This window comes from Symphalangus syndactylus, chromosome X (genome assembly GCF_028878055.3).
Source record: "Symphalangus syndactylus isolate Jambi chromosome X, NHGRI_mSymSyn1-v2.1_pri, whole genome shotgun sequence".
NCBI classification, from domain to species: Eukaryota; Metazoa; Chordata; class Mammalia; order Primates; family Hylobatidae; genus Symphalangus; species Symphalangus syndactylus.
In genome coordinates, this window is record NC_072447.2 from 21,161,188 (window position 1) to 21,186,574 (window position 25,387).

Here is a 25,387-nt window from a genome sequence, read left to right on the forward strand (position 1 = left end):
CTGGAGCAATGAGGACCCAGGCTGTGGGGTCCTGAGGCCCACAGAGGGTGGCAAACAATGGCAGGTGACGGTCCTCACCCTCTGGAGCAGCTCCAGTGTGGCTGTGCCCGTAACTCAGTGTTGCAGGGTAAGAAGCTGATTCAAGAACATCTAATCTCCCCAAAACCAGAGGCCCAGCAGAGCTCAGCTGGTCACCAAATATTAACTTTTGTTTTTTTTTTTTGAGAAGGAGTCTTGCTCTGTCACCCAGGCTGGAGTGCAGTGGCACAGTCTCAGCTCACTGTACCTCTGCCTCCCGGGTTCAGGCGATTCTCTTGCCTCAGCCTCCCGAGTAGCTGGGATTACAGGCGTGCACCACCATGCCTAGCTGAATTTTGTATTTTTAGTACAGATGAAGTTTCACCATGTTGGCCAGGCAGGTCTCAAACTCCTGACCTCAAGTAATCCACCCACCTTGGCCTCCCAAAGTGCTGGGATTACAGGCCTGAGCCACCACGCCTGGCCCAAATATTAACTTTAAATTGGACATAAGTAGTATACAGCTATTTGTTCTCTATTATTCTCGGAGGAAAAGAAGTTCCAGTTACAGAGGTCAGCTCACACTGACAGCCTGCGTGCTCCTGTCTGCATTCTTTTGGGACATATGCAATATACGATAAGGATAAGTTAAGATGAAACTTTGTATAAATTTCACATGCAGTTACAGGTATTAGAAAAATACATATATTTTTAACTAGCTACATCTTTTTTTCAGTTTTTTTTTAATCTAGGAAAGAGTCATAGAGATGCAAAAAGTTCTTCAAATTTGGTACAAGTTGATATGAATATATGCCCAGCGACAGTTTTCTTAATTTCACTTTCTCCTAAGCCTCCTATAACTTTTGACATTACTTATTTTTTTCTAATTGAACTATAAGCTCCCTGAAGGAAATCACATTGGAATCACACCTGGCACTTCCTCCTCTCTTACTGCCTATTTCTAATCTGTCAACCAGTACTCCACTGAGCTCTAAAACACAGACATGGCCAATGTGTCCTTCTAAGAATTTCCAGTGAGCTCAAATGCCTATTGCACCATGTGTAAACTTTTCTGCTTGGTTTCCAAAGTCCTCACGATTGATTCTGTGTTGGCTGCACTCCTGTTGGACTTGTTCTGTTCAGCACGAATCCCACCCTCTGTTCTTCTCTGTAAAAACGCTGAGCATTTATCTCAGGCCCTGTGCCATCCCCAGTTCCCCATGATGCTCTAATTTGTGCCTGAGTGAACTTTTGGTCTGACTGTCACACTAGGCAGAGCTGCCTCCCCCAACATTGCACTGTAGAGATGGTCCAGCGTACAGCAGAGTTGAAAGAATTTCACAAAACGCCTGTATCCCTAAGCCACCACCCAGAATGTACTCTCTATTTTTTTTTTTTTCCTTTGAGACAGAGTCTTGCTCTGTCACCCAGGCTGGAGGGCAGTGGCATGATCTCGGCTCACTGAAACTTCCAACTCCTAGGCTCAGGTGATTCTCCCACCTAAGCCTCCTAAGTAGCTGAGACTACAGGCAGGCGCCACCACACCTGGCAAATTTATCATCATCATCATTATTATATTTTGTAGAGATAGGGTTTTGTTATGTTTTCCAGGCTAGTCTTGAACTCCTGAGCTCAAGTGATCCTCCCACCTTGGACTCCCAAAGTGCTGGGATTACAGGCATGAACCACCACCTGTAAGACTGTATCCTTAACAAGGTGATAGCATAATAGTTTGGGCTGTGAGTAGAAATGTCTAAAGTCTGGTTGAAATGAGCCCAGTCTACCTATTTATGCGGACTTAGCCCTTATTCATTAAGAAATACGCAGGTTTCCAGGAAAAAGAGTAGAATCTACCACGTCCCTTGCTTACTAATTGTGAATATTATCTTACAACTTCAACCCTGGTATTAAACAAAAAAAGACAGATACCGAATATACACAAAACTTAGGCTGGTAAAATGAGTCTACTCTATCTATTTATGCAGTTTAACATGTATAACTTTCTTTCTTTTTTTTTTTTTTTTTTTTTTTTGAGACGGAGTCTCGCTCTGTCTCCCAGGCTGGAGTGCAGTGGCGCAATCTTGGCTCACTGCAAGCTCCGCCTCCCGGGTTCACATCATTCTCCTGCCTCAGCCTCTCCGAGTAGCTGGGACTACAGACGCCCGCCACCATGCCCGGCTAATTTTTTTGTATTTTTAGTAGAGACAAGGTTTCACCGTGGTCTTGATCTCCTGACCTCGTGATCCACCCGCCTCGGCCTCCCAAAGTGCTGGGATTACAAGCGTGAGCCACTGTGCCCGGCCTACATGTATAACTTTCTTGAAAACAGAACAGAAAACAAAAACAAAAATAATTTTTTTAAAACCTGAAATTCGGCTCCTAAAACAACACTAACAAGTACAAGAAAACTAAAACATGCAAAGTAGTGATGGCTAGGCTGTAAAAAATTGATTTCCAGCTGGGAACGGTGGCTCACTCCTGTAATCCCAGCACTTTGGGAGGCTGAGGTGGGCAGATCACCTGAAGTCAGGAATTCAAGACCAGCCTGGCCAACATGGTGAAACCCCATCTCTACTAAAAATAAAAAAAATTAGCCGGGTGTGATGGCATGTGCCTGTAATCCCAGCTACTTGGGAGGCTGAGACAGGAGAATCACTTGAACCCAGAAGGCAGAGGTTGCAGTAAGCCGAGATCGTGCCACTGCACTCCAGCCTGGGCAACAGAGCAAGACTGTGTCTCAAAAACAAAACAAAACAAAACAAAACAAAACAAAACAAAAAACTGATTTCCGATTTCTGGTTTTACTTGTAATAAATATCAACCCTAGAAGTGATATGTAAGCAATGCCGTCATTTTTGTTTTACAACAATGATGGCATTTTTGTGGCTGGGAACAGACAGCCCTGGGGTGCCTTCCAGCTTGGTCTCTCAAGTCCCCGCCAGCCAGTGAGTGTGCTCACACCCGCAAGTCTCAGGACCTGGCGTTCGGCACATGGAGGCCCTCTACCCACTGGGTCTCTGGCCTTCAGGGGATGTGTTGGCAGATGTCGCACCCTGCCTGGCACACAGTGGGCGGGTGCTTTCACTCAATGGGTGCTCATTATCCTGAAGGTGGGTTCTGGGGGGCTTCTGAAGGTGGCCTTATGTTTGCTTTATATTTTTTAGAACAAAATAATGATACATGAATAACTTAGAAAATATTCTCAGTGAAAACTTGATTCTTTAATGTCAGCTCTGTTGGACACTTTCTCCTAGTAAGATGGGAATATTTAACATAATTAATAACTCTTTGATCCTACTTGTTTTTGACTACTTTCCTATGACTACTACTACTACTATGCTTAATTAACCTGGTGACACCTATGGCATGATAAATTCCCTAAGGCAATTCCCTGAGAGATTCAGAAGTCTCTTCAGTGACTGCTGATTTAATGGAATGCCCTTGAACTCTGGAGGCATGCTGCCCCTGTGAGCTCACACCCACACTGCGGGCAAGAGGAAGCAGCAGGGCCTGACTGAAGAGCTCCAAGATCGTCCACACGCCCCCTGGCCACTGCCTCCTGTATTCCTGACACAAATGCCAAGTACAAAACCAGGGCTGCTTCCCTGACAGAAGCTTGGGAAAATCTTCCTTTAGTATTACAATATGCACATCACAGGAGGAAGACCCACAATGTGTCACTGTCTCTAAGTAAGAAGCATGAGAGGAAACATTTCATTTCTGCAAGAGAAATACATCTGTAAGTAAATGTAGATTAATAATAAGGAAAATGTTTAGAACTTTCTAAAAGCTAAATGACTTTTAAAAAATGCAACTGCTCATTTTTCTTTGACAAGTCTAAAACAAACATTGTCAATGAGAACACCAAGATGTTAAAACACAATTCATTCCATGGGCCTCTTTGCAGGGTACCTTGTGAGAGAAATTCCTCCTCATGAGGGCCCTTGCTTTGTGGGTTTCACCATAACTGGTCCCATGCAATGGCAGCATGTGGTTTCCACATGCACTTTGCTTCCATATACATTTTAAAACATGGCTAACTTTTTGTGGAGACAGGGTCTGGCTATGTTGACCTGGCTGGTCTCAAGCTACTGGGCTCAAGCATCCTCCTGCCTCAGCATCCCAAAGTGCTGGGATTATAGGTGTGAGCTGCCATGCCCGGCTGTGCATGGTGGTGTGTGCCTGTGTTCCCAGCTACTTGGGGGGCAGAGGCAGAAGGATTGCTGAAGCCCAGGAAATGGAAGCTGCAGTGAGCTACGATTGTGCTGCCACTGCCTATGGCCTGGACAACAAAGGGGACCCTACCTGAAAAACAAACCAAAACCAAAAAACCCCACATGAAACACCATGTTTCCATTAACAGAGTGCCTTGCAAAACAAGGACTGCCTGTACTTGAAATTTCGTTTAATTGCCTTAGCTACAGGAATAGCTCATGTTAACAAGGCAAATATTTTACCTTATCTTTATCAGTTTGTAAATACAGAACTGAATGCAAGTGCCAACATATTCTGATCGATTCTGGGACATGGTGTATGGAGTGCAGCACCTTCACTTTTCTAGTGAACAATCACTCAGGTTAAACAACAACAAAAATGGTGTTTCTGGGAAGAAGGCTTTATAGCCTGAAGCTATGGAATAATTCTTCCACAAGGGGGAAATTCTGAGGAAAAATGAACATGTTGCAGAGGAATTTGTAACAGGATGCCAAGCATGCAGACATACACATGTCCAGACATAAGAAGCAGATACATGTTCCCACTGGGACCTGTTCCAGCCGCACCTGGAGGCTCAGCCTTGACTCTCTGACTTACTAGCTGGGAGGTCTCAGGCAAGTCCCACGTCAAGCAATTGCAGTCAAGTTGAATTCAGTAATGAGACTTAAATCAAGAATGAGATTTCAATCAGCCCAGGTATGTGTGTTGATAAGAATGCCCCACTGTCTTTCAATGACTGTTTATAGCTATGGCATCATAAAAACTACACACCTGGTTTTTGTCCCCAGTTCATGACATAGAGCTCCTAAAACACTTGGAATTTCTGAGTCATTAATAAGCCATTTTCAACCTAATGAGGTGCCTCTAGTGGACCCAGGATAGCTTTAGGACAGGGTCTGGACATCAGAAAGACCAAACATGTGATTAGAAGACTGGGTCTGGGCACAGTGGCTCATGCCTGTAATCCCAGCACTTTGGGAGGCTGAGGTGGGTGGATCACGAGGTCAGGAGTTCAAGACCAGCCTGGCCAACATGATGAGACCCTGTCTCTACTAAAAATACAAAAATTAGCCAGGCGTGATGGCACACACCTGTAATCCCAGGTACTCAGGAGGGTGAGGCAGGAGAATCGCTTGAACCCGGGAGGTGGAGGTTGCAATGAGCCGAGATTATGCCACTGCACTCCAGCCTGGGCGACAGAACGAGACTCCATCTCAAAACAAACAAACAAACAAGACTGGAACTTTCAGCCCTCCCCCTCATCTCCAGGGAGGGCACCTTGGCCCGGATTGAGTTCAATGAGCAATCGTCAGTGACGTCATCACTCACACCTACGTAAGAAAGCTCCATAAAAACCTCTACATAAGGGGCCTGGGGAGCTTTGAGTTTGGTGAGCACATGGAGGTGCCGGGAAGGTCAGGTGCCCAGAGAGGGCAGGGGAGCACTGCAACCACCCGCCGTACATTGGCCAATGCCTTGCTTCCATTTGGCTGTCCCTGAGTTTTACAGTTCATAACAAAGCAGCAAGTGTATGAAAGTGTTTTCCTGAGCTCTGTCAGTCATGTTAGGGGATTATTAGACCTGAAGAGAGGATTGCAGGAACCCCCAATTTGTAGCCAATCAGAAGTACAGGCGGCCCCTGGAACGTGCGATGGGCGTCTTGTGGGACTGGGGCCTTAACCTTCGGGGTCTGGGCTAACCGTAGGAGTCAGTGTCAGAACTGAACTGAATTGCTGGATGCCCACTTAGCTTCAGAGAATCAGAGGCCTGTATACTGAGGCACAAGTTCCGGCTGCCTCTATAGGCTCAAGGTAGTAAGTTGCACCCTGGGCAAAAAACAAAACAAAACAAAACAACAACAACAACAAAAAACAGGTCTTTCAAGACTACTCCGGTAGCTCAGCTTTATTGGGAAGGAGGTTTCTGAGTAATTTCCCTGAGCTCGTGATCGGTGTCACTGGTTAGTGATGAGAGGTGAGGCCTGAAAAAGACCTCTCCCTGAAAGGCTCTTCCCCACAAACCACAAAGTCCTCACATGCGGGAACCCAGGGGAAGCAGGCATTTGCAGGGACTCCCTGACGGATGCCCTCCCCAGCTGCTTACACTTACATCGCCAGCGGGAGCCCCCCTTTCAAGGGTGACTTGCTGTGATTCTGGAATCTGTATCTGCAGATCATTCAGGCCAAGGACTCCATCTTGGCAGTCACAGAGCAGTCAGAAGAATCTGGAGCCAGGCCCAGCCACCATGAGCGGTCAGCTCTCTAAACGCTCTGCCCAGGTCACCTGAGGAGGAGCCTTATATAACAAGAAGAGGGAGCCAGGGGCCGTCTCCACTGCATACCCTGCATGGTCAAGCAGCCACGGTGCAGGACAGGGGGTGCCACGGCATACAAGCCCATCAGCTGCCACTTTCCAATGGAGAAATGGATGGAAGTCCAAAAACTTGGCGATAAAAACCCAACGTCACTACACAAGCAAAAACTCTGCAGCAACCAACGAGCACTCTATAAGCAGTTGGGGAGGGGAAGTGAGTTTTAGTGATTTATATCTGAACTGCAGTGAATACTCACCTTAAAGCCTGCACCTAGACAATAAGACTGTTTTAAGCCCCACATCATTAAAACCGCCGCTTCCCTGGAAAATGTCTGAACAGGCTTTGTTCTGGCACTGTAAGCTTCTCAGACTGTCCCTGAGACCCAGTGGATTCTGGCTGAGTCTCCCTGGCCTGGTGACTTAGGTGCGGCCACGATTCCTCACAAAATCTTCCAACCAGACCAGCTCCCTTCCCACATACCCAAGTTCTAGGGAGCACTGCAAAGTGGCCTTCAACAGCACAAACCATAACTTTTCACATTTAGCAAACACTACGTGGATATTATTTGGTGGAACACGGTCGTGGAACACGGCCCATGTCACCGGCACCCGCTTACCTTCTCCATAGCAGGAGGGGGAGAGAACCTCTTGGCACAAGCTAGGAAGATGTCGGGGTCTGGCTTGCCACGCGGCACTTCGGGGTCATCTCCCAGCACAATGTGGGAAAACAAGCTGAAGAACTCCTTGTGGCGGCTTGTCTTCATCTCGAACGACGCGGACCCCGAGCTGGTGGCCAGCGCAAAGGGGATGCCGTGTTTCCGCAGGTGGATGATGAGTTTCTCAGCCCCTGGGGAGGAGGAGGGAAGGACTGCGGTGAGGGGCAAGGCCTCCACCACAAGACCTTCTTCCAGGGACAGTCCCTCCAGCTATGTGGCAGCACACTCTCAGGCTGCTCCTTTTGAGGAATTTCTGACCTAGGACAGATTGTTTAAAAGCAGTTGTCAGCTCCAAAACATCCCTGCTCAAAATAAAACAAACCAAAAAATCAAAAAAGCTATTGGCAGTTGAGCGATACATTTCCCAAAGGAACAGAAGAAAAGCGCACTGGGAGGCACTGCTGCTTTGTCTGCTGGGCCTCTTTATGAAACGTGGAGAAGGGCAGCGAGCAGGCCTAGGAGGTGACTGGACCTGGGATCTGGCCAGGGCATCGGGGAAGGCCCCACAGCAGGGCCTCGCTGAACCATACTTTCTTTCCAAAGCAGTAAATACACAAGGACTATGCTTTTGGTGTTTTCTGCAAAAACACCGTATTCTAGAGAAAACACTTCAATCATTCTTCACCCTGCTAAGGAGAGGAAATTACACAAAGGCCTCCACCAGATGCTGAAGAAGGCTGTGGCTGAGGGACGGCTGCGGCGCTACTTGACAAGGGATCAGGGGACAAAAGAAAGCTGCTGAACACAGCTGATCAACAGCAACGTGCCATATGAAAAGAGCATCCTCACAATGTCATTAGCCACACGGATTAACTACAGTGACCGCACAGGTCCATGGAGGTCATCATAGAGCCAATCATGAGAGGACTAGTTATCAGAAAGAATAAAAAATACCAGGAGTCCTTCCCACCTTTAACTTATGCTGACTAGCACAACAGGAACATCTAAATCCACACAAAGTGTGACGGTTTGTCTAAAATTTTATTTTATTTTTGAGACAAGGTCTCGCTCTCTTGCCCAGGCTGGAGTGCAACAGCCGATCTTGGCTCACTGCAACCTCGGCCTCCCAGGTTCAAGCGATTCTCCTGCCTCAGCCTCCGGAGTAGCTGGGACTACAGGCATGTGCCACTGCGCCCAGCTAATTTTTGTATTTTTAGTAGAGATGGGGTTTCACCATGTTGGCCAGGCTAGTCTCAAACTCCTGACCTCAGGTGATTCGCCTGCCTCGGCCTCTCAAAGTACTGGGATTACAGGCATGAGCTACCACGCCTGGCCTAAAATTGTATTTTAAATAATTGTATAATCATGCCTATTTTAATAATATCACGATTTAATGTCCCTACTTTGTCAATTGTTACACAAAAGAATCAACATAGTCATTTTTTCCAAACACCTAAAGTCATTCAGGATAAGGTAACAGATATCTGGAGCACCTGACCCTCTAGAGATTTTTAAAAGGAAGGCATGGACAGATCATAATGTAGTTCCAGGACAAAGTTAAATAAAGCAAATGAAATCATGCAAAATCTAGCACTCCACTGGGTGTAGAATTCATAGTGTCTAACATTCAATCAAAAATTACCATGCCTGCAAAGAAGCAAATACCACCCACAACCAGGGGTGGTGGGGGGAAGCAATCAGGAGAAATAGACACAGAAATGATAGAGACAGATGGAATTAGCAGATCATGACCTTATGTAACGGCTTTATAAGTATTATAAACACACCTAAGATGATACTATCAGAATAAAAAAGAAAAACAAAAGACCCAACTACATGCTGTCTACAGAAACCTACTTTAAATATAACTACACAGATAGATTGAAGATAAAATGATAGAAAACTACATACCACATAACTATTGCTCAAAAGAGAGCCAGGTTACTTACATTAATAACAAACAAGCCTTTAGAACAATGAATGACCATCATCAGGGATAAATAGGGACATTTCATAATGACAAATAGGTCAGTTCATCAATAAGACATAATTCTAAATGTGTAAACATCAAATAGCAGAGCTTCAGAATGCATAAAGCAAAAACCAGTAGAACTGAATGGAGAAACACAAACGTAGAAGGAAGTTTAAAACTCCTCTATCAGTAATTGATAGAACAAGTAGACAGAAAAGAAGTAAGGATACAGCAGACTTCAGAACCACTGTCAAGTAACCTGACCTAATTGACGTTCATGTAATACTTCTCCCAACAACAGCAGAAACCACATTATTTTTAAGTGCACATGGAGCATTCAACAAGAAAGATCCTATTATAAGTGATAAAACTATTCTCAAAAATTATAAAATACTTAAAGTCATACCGAATACCTTATCTAACGATGACAGAATTAAAATAGACATTAATAATAGAAAGGAATGTGGAAAATCACAAATATTTGGATGTTACACTTCTATGTAAGACATGGATCAAAGATGAAATCACAAAGGGAAACTAGGTAATATTTTGTAGAGAACTAAAAACTACCAAAATTTCTGGGATGTGGCTAAAACATTGCTTCGATGAAAACTGATGGCATTGAGTGATATATTAAATAATAAGGTCTCAAATAAGCGATCTAAGTTGTCACACTGAAAACCTGAAAGAAAGAAGTTCAATGATTTAAGCTTTTACCTTAAGAAAGTGAAGGAAAAGAGCAAATTAAACCTAAAACAAATAAAAGGAAGGAGATAATAAACATGAGAGAGAAAATCAATGAAATAGAAAGTAGAATACAGAAAACCAACTAAATCAAAAGCGAGTTGTTTGAGAAGAGCAATTAAATTAGTAGACTCCTAGCTAAACTGATCAAAAAAATAAAGAAGATCCAAATGTACTAACATTAGCAGGGAAAGAGGGGACATCACTACAGATCCTAACATCGATAAAATGATAAAAACTTAATTATTATAGGATTAATGGCAACACATTTGACCATTTAGATGAAATGAGATAATTCTTTGAAAGATATAAAACTGCCTCAAGAAAACACGAATAACCTGAATAGCCTTCTGCCTATGAAAGGAATTGAATTTGTAATTAAAAACCTCCTTCCCACATCTAGGATCAAATGGCCTCGCTGGTAAATTTACCAACTTCCCAAGAAAAAAAAGAATGCCAATTCTAAACAGACTTTTCAGGAAACTGGAGGGAACACCTCTCAACTCCTTTTACATCAGCACTTCCCTGATCCCAAAACCAGACAAAAGCCAGACAAGAAAACGACAGATCTCATGAACATACATACACATACCTCCACACATAAAAACAATATACAATCAGTGTAGAAGTACTCCACCTAAAGAGCTTCTACAGAACTTGAATCCATTAGTTAAAAATACTAAAATGCCACACTATTTCATTAGTTTGCAACAACCACTGATTAGTATCACAGAGGACTATATTTATTAGCTAAATTTCAATTTAAACCTTATCCTAACTGATGGATGAGATAAAAGAAAGGCTCTAATTTTTTTTAAAAAAGAGACAGTCACATGTGGCAGTGCATCCTGTAACCCCGTTACTTGGGAGGTAGAGGCAGGAGAATCGCTTGAACCTAGGAAGTGGAGGTTGCAGTGAGCCGACATAGCGCCACTGCACTCCAGCCTGGGCGACAGAGCCAGACTCCATCTCAAAAAAAAAAAAAAAAAAAAAAAATTAGCCAATCATGAACTTCTGTCTGGATATAAATAGTGATTAAAGCTGAGTATCAAAACAATCTGAATTTAAAACAAGATTTTTAAATTGCTGGCTTAAATTTTAAGCCAATATTTTAAAAAATGGAGCACATTTAAACACATGGCTCTGTAAAACACGCTGTATAAAGAAAATTTTCTTAAAGTACTTTGGTGCTATTAATTTTAAAAACTTAAACTGATTATTTTATTATTATTGTTTTGAGATAGGATCTTGCTCTGTGACCCAGGCTGGAGCCGAGTCAAACAATCATAGCAGCCTTGACCTCCCGGGCTCAAACGATTCTCCAGCCTCAGCCTCCCGAACAGCTGGGACTACAGGTGCATGTCACCATGCCTGGTAAATTTTTTTATGTTTTGTAGAGACAGGGTCTCGCTATGTTAGCTAAGCTAGTCTTGAAGTTCTGCTTCAAGTAATCCTCTTGCCTCAGCCTCTCAAAGCCCTGTGCTTAGAGATGTGAGCCACTGTACCCGGCCGATTATTTTATTTTAGCTTATCCTTCTTGCATTTCTATTGCTGTGAATTCTTTCTAAGCTACCAGCTGTAACAGTGGAGTAGATAAACAAACGCACACCAATGTGTCTAGACTGGAATGCAGCTCAACATTCTTACTGATGGAGAATGAATCAAAAACAGTTTTGGATGACTGCTTTACACCACCACAGCATACTGAGATCTTCAAAATGCTTGGGACGCCTATGAAGATGAAAGTCAAGACAAGACTATGACCACAGTCAGAGATTATGGGACATCCGTCAATTATACACGCTCTTTGGGCCTCAATTTTGTCATCTGTCAAAGAGCAATGATTAACGTTCCTCATGGAATTAATTCACAAGAAGAACAATGCCTGGAAAATGACATGGGTGAGGAAGCCCCAGATAAATGTTAGCCAGTGTCGGTATCATCAGATAAAGCTCCAGTGTATCGTCAGGAATGAACGATCCTAATCACCTGATTCAAAACTGCCTGATGCCTTCACAAAGTTTTTCATCTTTTAAAGACTGTGCACAAACTTTGTCTTACTCAGTGGCTTTCCCTGAGAAGTAAAAGACGAAAAAATGCAAATGGAGTTCTGTTCTAGGGAGAAGCTGGTTAATTATGTGTATAAATGAACTCCAGTTCCCAGCTCCTAGCACTTGGCGTGCTTCTGTGGGTTTACAGGAAGCGCAGAGAGACAGATATCTAGATATCTGTTGCTCCAAACAATCAGCTCACAGGACACATCTCCAGGGGAAGAACTGGGGAATGTGGAGAATCAGCACTGTGGGTGGGAAGAAATGCTCCTGCTTTCCACCATCCTAGGGACCCTAGGTGGGTGAGAACAGGGATGTGCAATTAAAGAAGATTAAACAAAGGAAAGAGGCAGAAGACAGGCAGCTGCCGCGCGGTCTCAGGTATTCTTGGCATTCTTTTGTTGAGTGATCTGGCCATCAGAACCCTACGAGCCTGAACATTGTCTGTACTACCTAAGACCTGCAGTGAGCAACAGAAGCAAGTGGGGGTTACCGGGGGTTGACAACACAAAGGGAGAGAGGGAACCGCTTAGAGGGCCATGAATGTCATTAACGCTGTGTGCCGAGAACACGTCCTGGGCCTCAGTCTAGAAGAGCTCTATGAAGTGAGACATGGAAGACAGCCTGTGCCACTGGGGCAGACGATGTGGTCAGCTGATAGATGCCACCTGGCTACCTGTGAGAAGACGCTGATGCTATCCCAGGAGCAGACACACCTGTGGGATTCTGCTGAGCCCCCACTTCCTGCATGGGCATCCTAAGGGTGCCTGGTCCATCACCCCACTCCACCATGGGGAAGGTGCTTTGGCATGCTGTCTTTCTTAGGGGCTACTTTTGCAACTGCCTCAACAGCAGGTGTTATGCTTCAAAAGCTTTGTGTGACTGAGAGCAGTGGGTTGAATGGTAGCCCTCAAACAGAAGTCCTCACCCATGGTACTTCTGTCTTGTTTAGAAAAAGGGTCTTTGGAGATGTAACTAAGTTAAAAATCTTGAGATGAGCTCACTCTGCCACGTGGAAACAGAGGCAGAGACTGAAGTGATGTGGCCACAAGCCCAGGGATGCCTAGAGCCCCCAGGAGCTGGGAAAGGCAGGAAGGATCCTCCCCTAGAGCCTCCAGAGGGAGTGTGGCCCTGAGACACCTTGATTTCAGACTTCCGGTCTCCAGAACTGGGAGAGAGTCAACTTCTGTTATTAGAAGTTGCTGAGTTTTCGGTATCTTGTGGCAGCAGCCCCAGGAAATGAATACACAAGTGCTCTGTTCTTGAATGTGAATGAGCAGAACAGACACTGCCAGGTGTTTGTGGAAGAAGACTCAAACAGGCAGAAGACAGGAATCTGCCAGAAAAAAATGACAATCCAGAGAAAAGTGGGTGAGGAAGCAACCGTCATGATAATAATTAGTATTCACGGAAACATATGAGTTACTGAGTCCTTAAAACAAAAACAGAATGCTAGAAAAGAACAAATGAGGATTAAAATAAATCAGGGGAGGAGGGCCGACACAGGCAATGTCAGCTACGACACCAAGCTGTCTGGGATGCAGTTCAAAGAGGTTGGGGGGCAGGTGGTGGACAGACAGCTGCTCTTTCTCGCTCCTCAGAAATATGCCAGGTTTGGCTGGGCATAGTGGCTCATGCCTACAATCCCAGCACTTTGGGAGGCCGAGGTGGGCGGATTACTTGAGGTCAGGAGTTGCAGACCAGCCTGACCAACACGGTGAAATCCCATCTCTACTAAAAACACAAAAATTAGCCAGGCATGGAGGCACATGCCTGTAATCCCAGCTACTCGAGAGGCTGAGGCAGAAGAATCACTTGAACTCAAGAGATGGAGGTTGCAGTCAGCCGAGATCACACCACCGAACTCGACAGAGAAAGACTGTCTCAACAAAAAAAAAAAAAAAAAAAGAAGGGGAAAAAAAAGAAATATGTCGTGTGTGATTTTTAAAACATTGACAATATTCAAATATACATAGAAAGACCTGCCTGATTGATATTGCTTTATTTCCTGTGAGGCAGTTTCACTTCCTGAGGACTACAGAGAAACCCTGTCACCCTCCGGCCTCCATCCTCTTCCTAAGGCTCAGAATCTAAGCTGTTACCTGCATCTTTGCGGGTGAAGACATAGCTCATGTGCTATCACTTCCTGGAAACTTTACCAGGCTCCTCCTACCCTTGTAACCCTCTGGGATTCACCACAACACCTCCGGCAGCTGGCTGCAGTTATTGCAGTTGTATGTACGTGGTTAGAAACTTCCACTCAAGAATGAGTCACAACCTCTGCACTCCCAAGACCCCATGCAGACATCCCATGAATAAACTGCTTATTTCCTGCCCTCTGTTTTCCTCATCGTTGTACTCCATCGCCTCTGTTCTTAGGAATGGAAGGCAGTGGTGGGGGTAGGAATCATTCCTTTTCCTTGCAGTACATGTGTGCAGCATGGAATAGAAAGTGATTTCAGATACTAGTGGGAAAGTGAGCTAGTTTTCCTTTGACTCCATCCATGGCTGATGAAGCAAGCTGAATGCTGGCTGTGGGGGTGTGAGGATGGCCCCTGCGCTACACAGCAATGCTCAGAGTTTCTTAGGGTTTGTGTTTCCAATTAGGAGGCCACGCTTGGCTGGCACATGCTGGGCCCTCAATAAATATCTATGACCGATATTGAATGGACAATTAAGGCAAAGGTCATTAAAAATAACATTTGGCTATGTGAAAATCACTCAGATTCTAGATTTTAAGTGTTCTCCCCACAAAACATGATGAGAAAGTGAGATGATGCATGTGTTCATTAGCTTGACGCAGCCACCCCACAATGTACACACACTTCAAAACACGTTGTGTGTGATAACTATATACGATTTCTATTTGTCAATTAAAAAATAAATAATTTAAAAAAAATAGCATCCGGTTATCCGAGTTCATGGTGGGGAGCCTTCTCATGAAGCGGTTAGCATTTTCCTCTGCACAAGACAGACCTGTTACTCTCTAATAAGATGCTGCCTCCTGGAGAATGTGTACCCAGAGAGCACACACGCTCCAGCAGACGTCGCTATTGTGGTACAGCACACGGAGGCAGCGGATAAGATTCGATGTGATTGACAGGCACATTTATCCAAGAGAAAACTTTCAAGATCTGATGGAGTAATGCAGGGCTTCCATTCTTATTTCTTGCCTACTTGAAGTTCCTTGAGCGAGCCGAAAGCACTTACTGTTGCGAGGCTTCCTAAGGAAACATCAGTTCCAGGTTCTTCACAAATGTCACATGTGATCTCACAAGGGTACCATGTTCTGAACAACACTGAGCTTTAGAATACTACAATTGTTGGCACTTTACAATGCAAGAAGTTGTCTCGCTCTCTGAACCCTGGGTTTTATGTGGGCAACTTGGCAAGTCCACGAGCCTTCGGTCATCAATGGACAGTCTGGAGCCACATGCAGGAAGCTGTTGCTGTGTGAAGAGCTGATGCCCTGAGAGAGTGACCAAGAAGGGAGAAAGATGTCTGCAGGTCAAACAGGCACCTGGGATTCCATAAAATGGATGCAAGTTAACTTTAAGTCATAAGGGACAAGCTGTGTAGGTCAGGTGTTTACAAAGGGGTCCACGAAATGGATTTTAGCAAACTTCCTTTAAGTTTAACATCTGTTTAACTTTTAAAAACATATGCTGATGCATTTATTTCTTGTTCAAGATTTATCGAAGGAAACATAATTCCATGAGGACAGGCTGCTACCATTGTGATAAATGGATTGGTCATGCTCAGTGACAAAAGTGTCTCCTGAACCAGACTCTACTCAGGCTGCTCTGAGTCTTTTTCTCCACAAGGCCCCCACACTGGCCTATAAAGACTTGAACAAGTTCAACAGCTCAAGGTCACACCCCTACATGACTCTAGCCCCCTTAAAGTACTTGCCTACGAAAACTCAAGGCTGCCAAAATAACTGATCGTTGGTTCCAGCCACCCCTGCAGACAAGCCTCTGTGGGAGGGCAGGAGCCTGACTTCTATCAGCACCAGTGAAACTCAGATGGCTTCACACAGACCAAACCCTCTTCCCGCTTTCTGTAATTTTCACTTCCCCGACTCTGCTGAGCCCCTGCTGACCCCTCCCTACTCCCTGAATTTCCCTTTAAAATGCCCAGTCACCTCTGGGCTAATTGATGTTGAGCCCAGTTTCACATTGGTCTCTCTTCTCTATTGCAATAGTACATTACGGAAGAAAATCTGTGCTGATCGCTTTAACTACTGTCTGGCTATGTTTATCCTTGAAACTAGAAAATAATCAAAGTCAAATTCCCCAAAGCATATAGTATTCACATTCATATATACAGTTTTAAAAATTGTGACTTTAAGTATAAATTTAAAAGAAATATTAACTAATTTAGGAAATCTGGCTAATACAGATTCTTGATTTTTATAAGTTCTGTATGTTTATCTATTAAAATGGAACCATCACTTACAAACACTACTGTGCGCTTTTTAGTTCCCTCACAGGAAACTTCTGGTAGCCACAGCCACTGTGAGTGGGCGTCTCTTAATGATTTACTGCAGAGCCATGCCTCAGGCTACCCCTCTTCTGATCTTCTCCAAGCTCTAGGGAGCATGCTTCTTTCTCAGACATCATTGATTTTGGCAGAGCACCTCCTTCCTTTTTCTAGGCCTTCCAAATGAATTCTGCTCTTTTGAAAAGGTGCTTGCTGGGAGGGAGAGGGCCCTTGGCTGTGTGCAGATCTTCAGTCCTAATTTACTAGGGACCTTGCACCAACTCAAAGCTAGTATCAGGGATCGCCACTTATGGAATTTGCACCACAGGATCGGCTTATGGAATTGAGTGACTAACCTATATCCTGGACGTAAGACAGCGTGGTAGTGTGGAAGGAAAGGAAACAGTAGAAAGGAATTGGGTTGAGGGGCTGGAAGAGGAGCAAGGCTCTGGCAAGACTGGCTGAACCTCGTGGAGCACTCTAGCCAAACACGACTGACTGAGTCCGCGCCCCAGCTCAGGGCCCTCCTGGGGCACCCTGAACAGTGGCAGTCTGAGCTGGGAGTAGGAAAGTATGGGTGGAGGTGTACTGGCTTGACAGCGCTCTCCCCACAAAATTCATGTTCACCTAAAACGTGGGAATAGGACCTTATTTGGAAATAGGGTCTTTGCAGATGTAATCAAGTTATTATGAGGCCATACTAAATTAAGGTTGGACCCTAAATCCAAAGAAAGGAGAGGGAATTTGGAGACAGAGACACACAGGACGAGGGAGGGCATGTGAAAATGGAGACAGAGATTGGGGAGTTGAAGGTACAAGCCAAGGAAAGCTAAGGGTGGCCGGCAACTACCAGCAGCTGAAAAGAGGTAGGAAGGATCCTTCCCTAGAGCCTTGAGAGGGAGTGCAGCCTTGCTCACACCTTGACTTCTGACTTCTAGCCTTCTGAGGTGTCAGGCAATAAGTTTCTGCTGCTTTAAGCCACCAAGTTTGTTAATTAACACAGCACTCCTAGGAAGCTAATACAGTGGGTTGACTCTGGAAGAGAAAACTTGGATAGACTGAGGTTCTATCTGTGAGATGACCTTAAACCACCTTAATTATCTTTCTCAAATTCTGGTACTTGACACACAAATTTGTGATACTTGATGGGGAGACAGTGTGGGAAACCTGTGTTTCCTTTTTTGGCAAACATTAAATACTGACAGAAATAAAGCAGTTATGAAAATAAATATAAACTAACTCCTTTCAAATCTTCAAACAAACAGTTGCAAGAGTCCAGTTTACATTTATTTGGTCTGCTGGTCCCAGGGCAATACAGGCGATGAACATCTGACTGCCTGTGCTGTTCTACCCACAGCTGGCTGCTTGCTTTGTGGCAATAGGCGCTGTCTAATGCTCTCTGGGGTCACTGAAATGTGATCGGCCTAAACTCCTCCAACCAAAGAAGCACCTTTCTCTAGAATCTCATTATCAGTATCACAGATGGCACAGCTTGTGTTCTGGTCCAATTTCATAGACTTATAGCAGAATTTTAGATTAAAATGGAAAGCCAGGGAGGGCAATTCAAACCACTGAGCAATGCCTGGTAATTAAGGATGGATCAAATAATAAAAATTAAAACAAAACTATTTTTTTCAGCCATTGAAAATAAAAGAGACAAAGTAACATTGAGAGTAATGCAGAAATTTTAAGGAAAATTAATTTTGCATTTCTACATTAGTTTTTATGGAGTAAACGTAGCACTACAGCGTGTAATTTTGTTTTTTAAGTAGCAACAGGATTTTACCAGGCTGGTCTCAAACTCCTGTCCTCAAGCAATCTGCCTACCTTGGCCTCCCACAGTGCTGCGATTACAGGTGTACAATGTGATAGTGGGACTGAATGGTCTCTCTCATTCCTTTGCTAAGCACTAGGACTTTAGAAGAAAAGCCTCTCCACCTGATCCTACTGACCCTAAGTGCCCCTCCTCCAGGCAGGACTTGACATCTTAATGTTAAAAATGACTCAAAATTTCCCTGTGCTGTAGATTTGCCTCTGTAACAACTTACGTGAAAATTTCCCTCTCACTATAGCATGGTGTACTGATCCTTGATCCTTGTTTTCCCTTATAAAGAATGACTAGACTAGGACTTAAACAGTAAAATGCCATTTTATTAATAGCATGGGATACATGTGAGTGTCCTTGTGTTCCAGATTTGCCACTGTAACAATTTACATGCAAATTGCCCTCTGACTCTAGCAAGTAGTACTAACCCCTGATCCCTTTTTTAAATCCCTTGCAGAGAATGATTAGTACTTCGCAGTATAATGCCCTTTTAATAAGCACATGGAATGCATGAGAGTTTACTTGTGTTCTAGATGTGCCTCTGTGACAACCTGCATGCAAACTGCTCTCTGACTCTAACGTTGGCTACTGATCCATGATCCTTGCTTTTCTCTCCTTTTAGAAAATGGCTATACTAGGAATGAACAGCATAATATCAACAAAAATGGCTAACTGAAGTTTAAGTTCTAAGCCTCTGCTTCATAATCAGGGCAAAGATACACTTCTATACCATGATCAAGCCAAAGATACACCTCTGCACCATAATCAGGGGGCTGATTCCTTGGTGACTGGCCCAGGCAGACACGCCCCCACATCATAATCAGGCTGATGCCCTGGTGATTGACCAAGGCAGACACACCCTGCAGCATAATTAAGCTGATTCCCTGGTTATTGGTCTAGGCAGACAGCCACCCGTCCCCCACCTCACCCCACCCCGTCCCCCCCCCCCACCGCCCCCTACCACCACCCACCAACAGCATAATCAGGCTGATCCCCTGTTGACTGACCAAGGCAGACACACCCCCGCAGCATAATAGGACTGATTCCTCGGTGATTGGCCAAGGCAGACACACCCCCACAGAATAATCAGGCTGATTACCTGGTTATTGGCCCAGGTAGTCATGTCCCTGCAGCATAATCAAGCTGATTCCCTGGTGACTGGCCCAGGCAGACACCCTCCTGCAGCCTAATCACAGCAGACAGCCCCTGCAGCATGATCAGGGGCTGCTTCCCCTGGTAATCTACCATTCACTCTGGCAATTTAACTTGCTAAATAAAATACCTCCTTGGGTTCGGCTTATCGCTCTGAAAGCATGTGAAAAAGAATGATGTTGAATTAAAAAGCCCTCCCTACAGACAGCTTTCTTTTCTAAAGAGCTCAAGGTCATTTCCACAACCTAACATACCCTACCAGAAAATACTTCCAGAAGGAAAAGAAACAAAGTCAAGGGTTATATTATCATCTACACCTTAAGAACAGGAACAAAGTAGTAAGTGAGCAAAATGAACACCTAGAAGAAAGACTACAGCAGCAAGTTTCTCTGAATCTAGTCACCAGAGCAATGACACTATAAGGCTACCTTCCGAGGCGAATTCAGGTTTGGCGCAGATAAAAGAGGAGATGGGAGGAGTGCAAAATGAATGGAAACTAGGTCTCCAAGAAGGTTCTTTCAGTACAGGAGAGCTATTTTATCTTCATTTTTGTGACTGGCATAATATTGAGCAGAAACCCTAAGGAAGAACCCATTTCTGGATCGGAATTAGGCACGGCCTGTCTTTCTGCTCTATACATTCAGTCCAACATTGTCCTCCTCTGGCTTGCTTTCCCTTCAGGTTAAGTACGATTTCTAATAATTTTGTCTTATCCTACACCTAACTCGTTTCAAAATATCAAAGTGGCACATCATCTGACCACTGTCCCTGCACATCATCTGAGTCAGCATCCCAGCATGATTTTAAGTTTCTTCTCTCTAGCATTACCTTGTGCATTTCTGTATACTCTTCAAGTCTTCTGCATGCTCTGCTCTGTCAAAGCACAGCTAATTGTGTATATGGCATGTAGATATGACCACTTTCAAAGAGAGACTTTCAGTATCGAAGTCCCTACTCGCAACTGAGCAGCCAGTAAAAGTTAAAATAAGTATATGCGTGTGCACACACACATGCACACACAAATCATATGCCAAAAAACAGGATTTGTCAAGTCAAAAAAAAAAAGTTAAAAGAGGTCAAAAAGTAGTAAAGAAAGAAAAGAGAGCCATCTAGGTAAGTTATGTAGGACTGAACTATCTTTGAAGAACTAGCTCCTGGCTGGTTGTTCACCTTCTATGAGTTTCTATGATTGGCACCTTACTTAATCTGATACCTGCTCGCTTAGAAAGCCAAATGAAGACACTACGTTGATGAGATCACCAAGTAGATTCCATAAAACAGATTCACTAGCACTCCAGCCAAACTACCAGACTAGCTAGATAAAACATTTTTTTCTTTTTAAGAATTGCAGTAGAACATATTTCAAGTATATCTTAGAATATGGAACAAAAAGTGTAGAAGGAAAACCATGTGAAAGGCCTGGGTAGATATGGAAGAAATAAGACACGTGCATGCCTTATACATCATGAGTGCTTTGTAAAGTCAGAAAAGACACTCAGTCACAGAGTAACTTTATGGACAAACCTTAGCTACATTAACTAAAAAAACAAAAAACAAAAAACACTCATATGACTAAAATCAGAAATGCAAGGGGCAACACTACAACCAATGCCACAAAAATAAAGGAGAATACCATTTGTTGGCATATCCTTTGACAACAAATTGGATAACCTAAAAGAAATAAAAGAATTCCTAGAAACACACAACCTACCCAAACTGAATCATGAAGACAGAGAATCAATCCCTGATGATTTTGAGAAGGGGGAAAAAATGAAGACATAGAAAATCTGAACAGATCTGTAAGTAGTAAGGAGACTGAATCAGTAATAAAAGAAAACCTCCCCACAAAGAAAAGCCCAGGACCAGATGGCTTCACTAGAGAACTCTACCAAACATTGAAAACACTATATGAAAAACAAAATACAGATCAATATCCCTGATGAACACAGATTAAAAAGTCTAAATAAGATATTAGCAAACAATTCCACAGCAAATTGAAAGGATCATATATATGAACAAGTGAAGTTTATTCCTGGAATGCAAAAATGGTTCAACATATGAAACCACATTTACAGAATAAGGAACCAAAAAAAAAAAAAAACCTCAATTGATGCAGAAAGAAAACGCATTTGAAAAGCTCCAACACCCTTTCGTGATTAAAAGCAGTCAAATTAAGGATAGAAAAAAAAAAAAAACTACCTCAACATATTAAAGGCCATATATGAGAAGTTCACAGCTAATATCATTCTCAATGAAGACTAAAGCTTTTCTTCTAAGTTCAGGAACACAACAAAGATACACACTCTTGTCACTACTAGACATCATAATAATGGAAGTCTCAGCCAGGCAATTATGCAAGCAAACACAACAAAAGGCATCCAAACTGGAAAGGAAGAAACAAAATTATCTTTGTTCACAGATTACATGATCATATATATAGAAATCACTACAATTCAAAATATTAAAAAAAAACCCAATTGTTAGAACCAATAAACCAATTCAGCAAAGTTGTAGAATACACATCAAACAAAAATCAGTTGCATTTTAATATACTAACAATGAACAAGTTGAACAGAAAATTATAAACAATCTCATTTATAATAGCATCAAAAGAATAAAATACCTAGAAATAAGAGAAGTGAAGGACCTGTAAACTGAAACTACAAAACAAAACACTACTGAAAGAAAGACACAAATAAATTGAAAGACATCTTATGCTCATGGATGGGAAGACTTAATATTGTTAAAACATTCATAGCATGCAAAGCAATCCTACAGATTCAATGCAATCCCTATCAAAATCCCAATGGCATTTTGAGCAGAAATAGAGAAATACATCCTAAAATTCATAAAAAATCTCAAGGGATCCCAAATAGCCATAACAATCTGGAAAAAGGACAAAATCGGAGATCTCACATGTCCTGATTTCCAAACATATTACAAAGCTACGTTCATCAAAACAGTGCAGTGCTGGCCTACATACTAATAGAATAGAATAGATAGCCCAGAAATAAACTCTCATGTATTTGTCAAATGATCTTCAATGAGCCAGCCAAGACTACTCAATGGGGAAAAGATAAGTCGCTTCAACAAATAGTGTTGGGAAAACTGGATATCCACATGCAAAAGAATGAAGCTAGACTCTAATTAACACTATACACAAAAATTAACTCAATATGGATTAAAGTCCTGTATGTAAGACCTAAAACTAAAACTCCAAGAAGAACAACATAAGTTAAAGTTTCATGAAATTGGAATTGGCGATCATTTCTTGGCTATGACACCAAAAGCACAGGTAACAAGAGCAAAATTAGACAAATGAGATGACATATGTCAAATTCATCTAATCAAAAACTTATGCACACCAACAATTAAGCGAAAAGGGAGCCAGAATGGGAGAAAATGGACATAAGTCATATGTCTGATAACAGCTTAACATCCAAAATACATAAGGAACTCCTATAACACAAAAACAAAAACACAAAAATTAAAAATAAGCAAAGGATGTGCACAGACATTTCTTCAAAGATAATACAGAAATGGCCAACAAGCAAATGAAAAGATTCTTGCCATCCCCAATCATCAGATATGCAAATCAAAACCATAAAGAGATATCAACTCACACCCATTAGGATGACTACTATCAAAAAAATCCAGGAAATGGCAAGTGTTGATGAGAATGTGGAGGAATTGGAACCCTTGCAGATTTTTGGTGGGAATATACAATGGTATAACAACTATGGAAAACAATATGGTGATCACTCAAAAAATTAATAATAAAATTACCATCGGATCCAGCAATTCCACTTCTGGGTATATCCCGAGAGACTAGAAAGCAGGATCTCAAAGAGATATTTGTACACTCATGTTTATATAAGCATTATTCACAAGAACAGCCAAGGCATGGATGCCACCCAAATGTCCCTCAACAAATGAACTATGAATAAACAAAATGTGGTCTAACATACCATAGACTATTGTTCAGCCTTAAAAAGGAAGAAAATCCTATCACATGCTCTAACATGGATTAACCTTGAGGGCATTATGCTAAGTGAAATAAACCAATCAAAAAAGACAAATACTATATAATTCTCCTTATTTGAGGTACGGAGAGTAGTAAAAATCTTAGAAACAGCAAGTAGAATGGTGGCTGCCAGGGGCTGAGGGCAGGGCGAAATGGGGACTTGTTCAGTGAGCACGAAGTTTCAGATTTGCAAGATGAAAAAGTTCTGGAGGTCAATTGTATAGCAACGTGAATAGACTTAACACTACTGAACTGCACACTTTAAAATAGGTAAAATGGTAAATTTTAGTGTGTGTGTCTGTGTCCTACCACAATTAAATTTTTATATAGCAACTGTATGGATGTGTTTCACCAAGACTTATCAGGGTAACTTCATGTGCAAATGGTGCAGAAAGACACTAGATGCAAAGAACTGAGTATCACGATGCTTGTACCCATGCCTGAGATTCACAAACACTACCATTTTCAGAGGATACAGACAGAGTGATTACAAAGGGTGTGTGTTTGCATGTGCGTGTGTGCTGCCCAGGAATGGTCAATCCACATGTTTGGACACATGTATAAATATAAATAATAACACACATTTCAAAAGTAGGTATGCTTCATATTAATATAATTTTAAATCCAAGATTACTCACATAACTGCTGTTTTTTTTCTCCCCTAGCACCAGGAATTCTAAAGACAGAGTATTCATCCTGTATATCCCAGAAAAATCTTCAAATAGTCTGTTTTCAAGGTCTGTAATCTAGAACATTCTTGAACAAGGAGCAGCAGGCAAGCCCGTTTCGATTGAATGTCAGTTAACAAGCATGGAGGGAACAAAGTTGTCTTTCCTTTCCGAAGAAAACTGGATACAAGTAAAGAAAGGGCTGAACGGCATACAAACACACAGGCTAAAAATGAATTCAACTTTTTACTTTTTTTTTTTTTTTAATTAAGCTTCTTTGGGGAGATTTAGCTGCTTATCAATTTGTTAAAGTTTGAATAGTTGCTGAAATATTAATCCTATATCTGATTTTGAAAAGAAAAAGGCAAAACCATCTATTAAGGTAAACTTTGAAGACATTCTGTCATTAACATAATCTTTATATATAGTAATATAAACAATACTCAAATGTTTTTGGAACCCAGAAATCACTGAAACTAATGCATATTATTTTAAGAAGCTTTTAAAGAGAAAATTGAATCACAGCATCCCACAGCATCAGCCCAACTCTTTCAGGAGCACCAGGAGGGACTTAGAGACTGAAGAAAAGAGGACAAACTAAGCATGCCCTACGCTAGACTTTAAAGGTGATTTACAAAACCATTGCTAATAGTCACAAACATAATCCCGCAAACAGCGAGGCAACCGCACCTGGCATGAGCGCAGCCGTGGGGAACACTTCCTTTAACTTCGTTTGGCTTTCTTCTACCAGCTCCTCTTTGGACATCGGGAGCTGCAAGACGTCTATTATAATCTGTGCCGCCTCTAACGCCTTCTTACCCATAACCAGGGACTTTACATCCCAGCTGTATTTCTTGTCATAGCGATCACATATTTCTTGAAACACCACTGAATACAGCCGTTCAGTATCTGCAGGAAAAAAAAAAAAGACAGAGATTTTTAGAGTGCATACTGTATGAATAGTAAGTTTGTATCAGGTCCGCATAAACATACACCGTGTAGGTCTCATTCCATGAACAAAGGCTTTTGTAGAGACCTCAGTGAACAGGAGAAAGGCTTGCAGGTCATTCTCACTAAATTATACCGTGGGCAGCCTCCTCTCAAGGCCGCTGGAGTTATGTCTAGAGTTGTGATCTGGAAATTCAGAACTCAGGAGAGAAATAAAATCTGTATTATTGTGTTTTCTGTTTAAATGTACGTATTTGAATCTAAATATATCCTTGGTCAATTCCATCCGATAGCACAAGGCATCATCACTTGGTGTTCC

The 25,387-nt window shown here is 42.6% G+C and overlaps 1 protein-coding gene across 3 annotated transcripts in view; it reads right to left on the reverse strand.

Annotated features, from left to right (window-relative positions):
* Positions 1-25,387, reverse strand: part of PUDP (pseudouridine 5'-phosphatase) — an 86,264-nt gene that overhangs the window by 18,246 nt on the left and 42,631 nt on the right. The window contains exons 2-3 of one of the 3 annotated variants that reach the window (XM_055269318.2): positions 24,811-25,029; positions 7,164-7,393 (exon numbers count right to left, since the gene is read on the reverse strand). In XM_055269318.2, the coding sequence (XP_055125293.1) occupies positions 7,164-7,393; positions 24,811-25,029 (449 nt within the window). Of the gene's footprint in view, positions 1-7,163; positions 7,394-24,810; positions 25,033-25,387 lie in introns of all 3 variants that reach the window. The other 2 variants (XM_055269319.2, XM_055269317.2) reach the window with 2 other exon arrangements.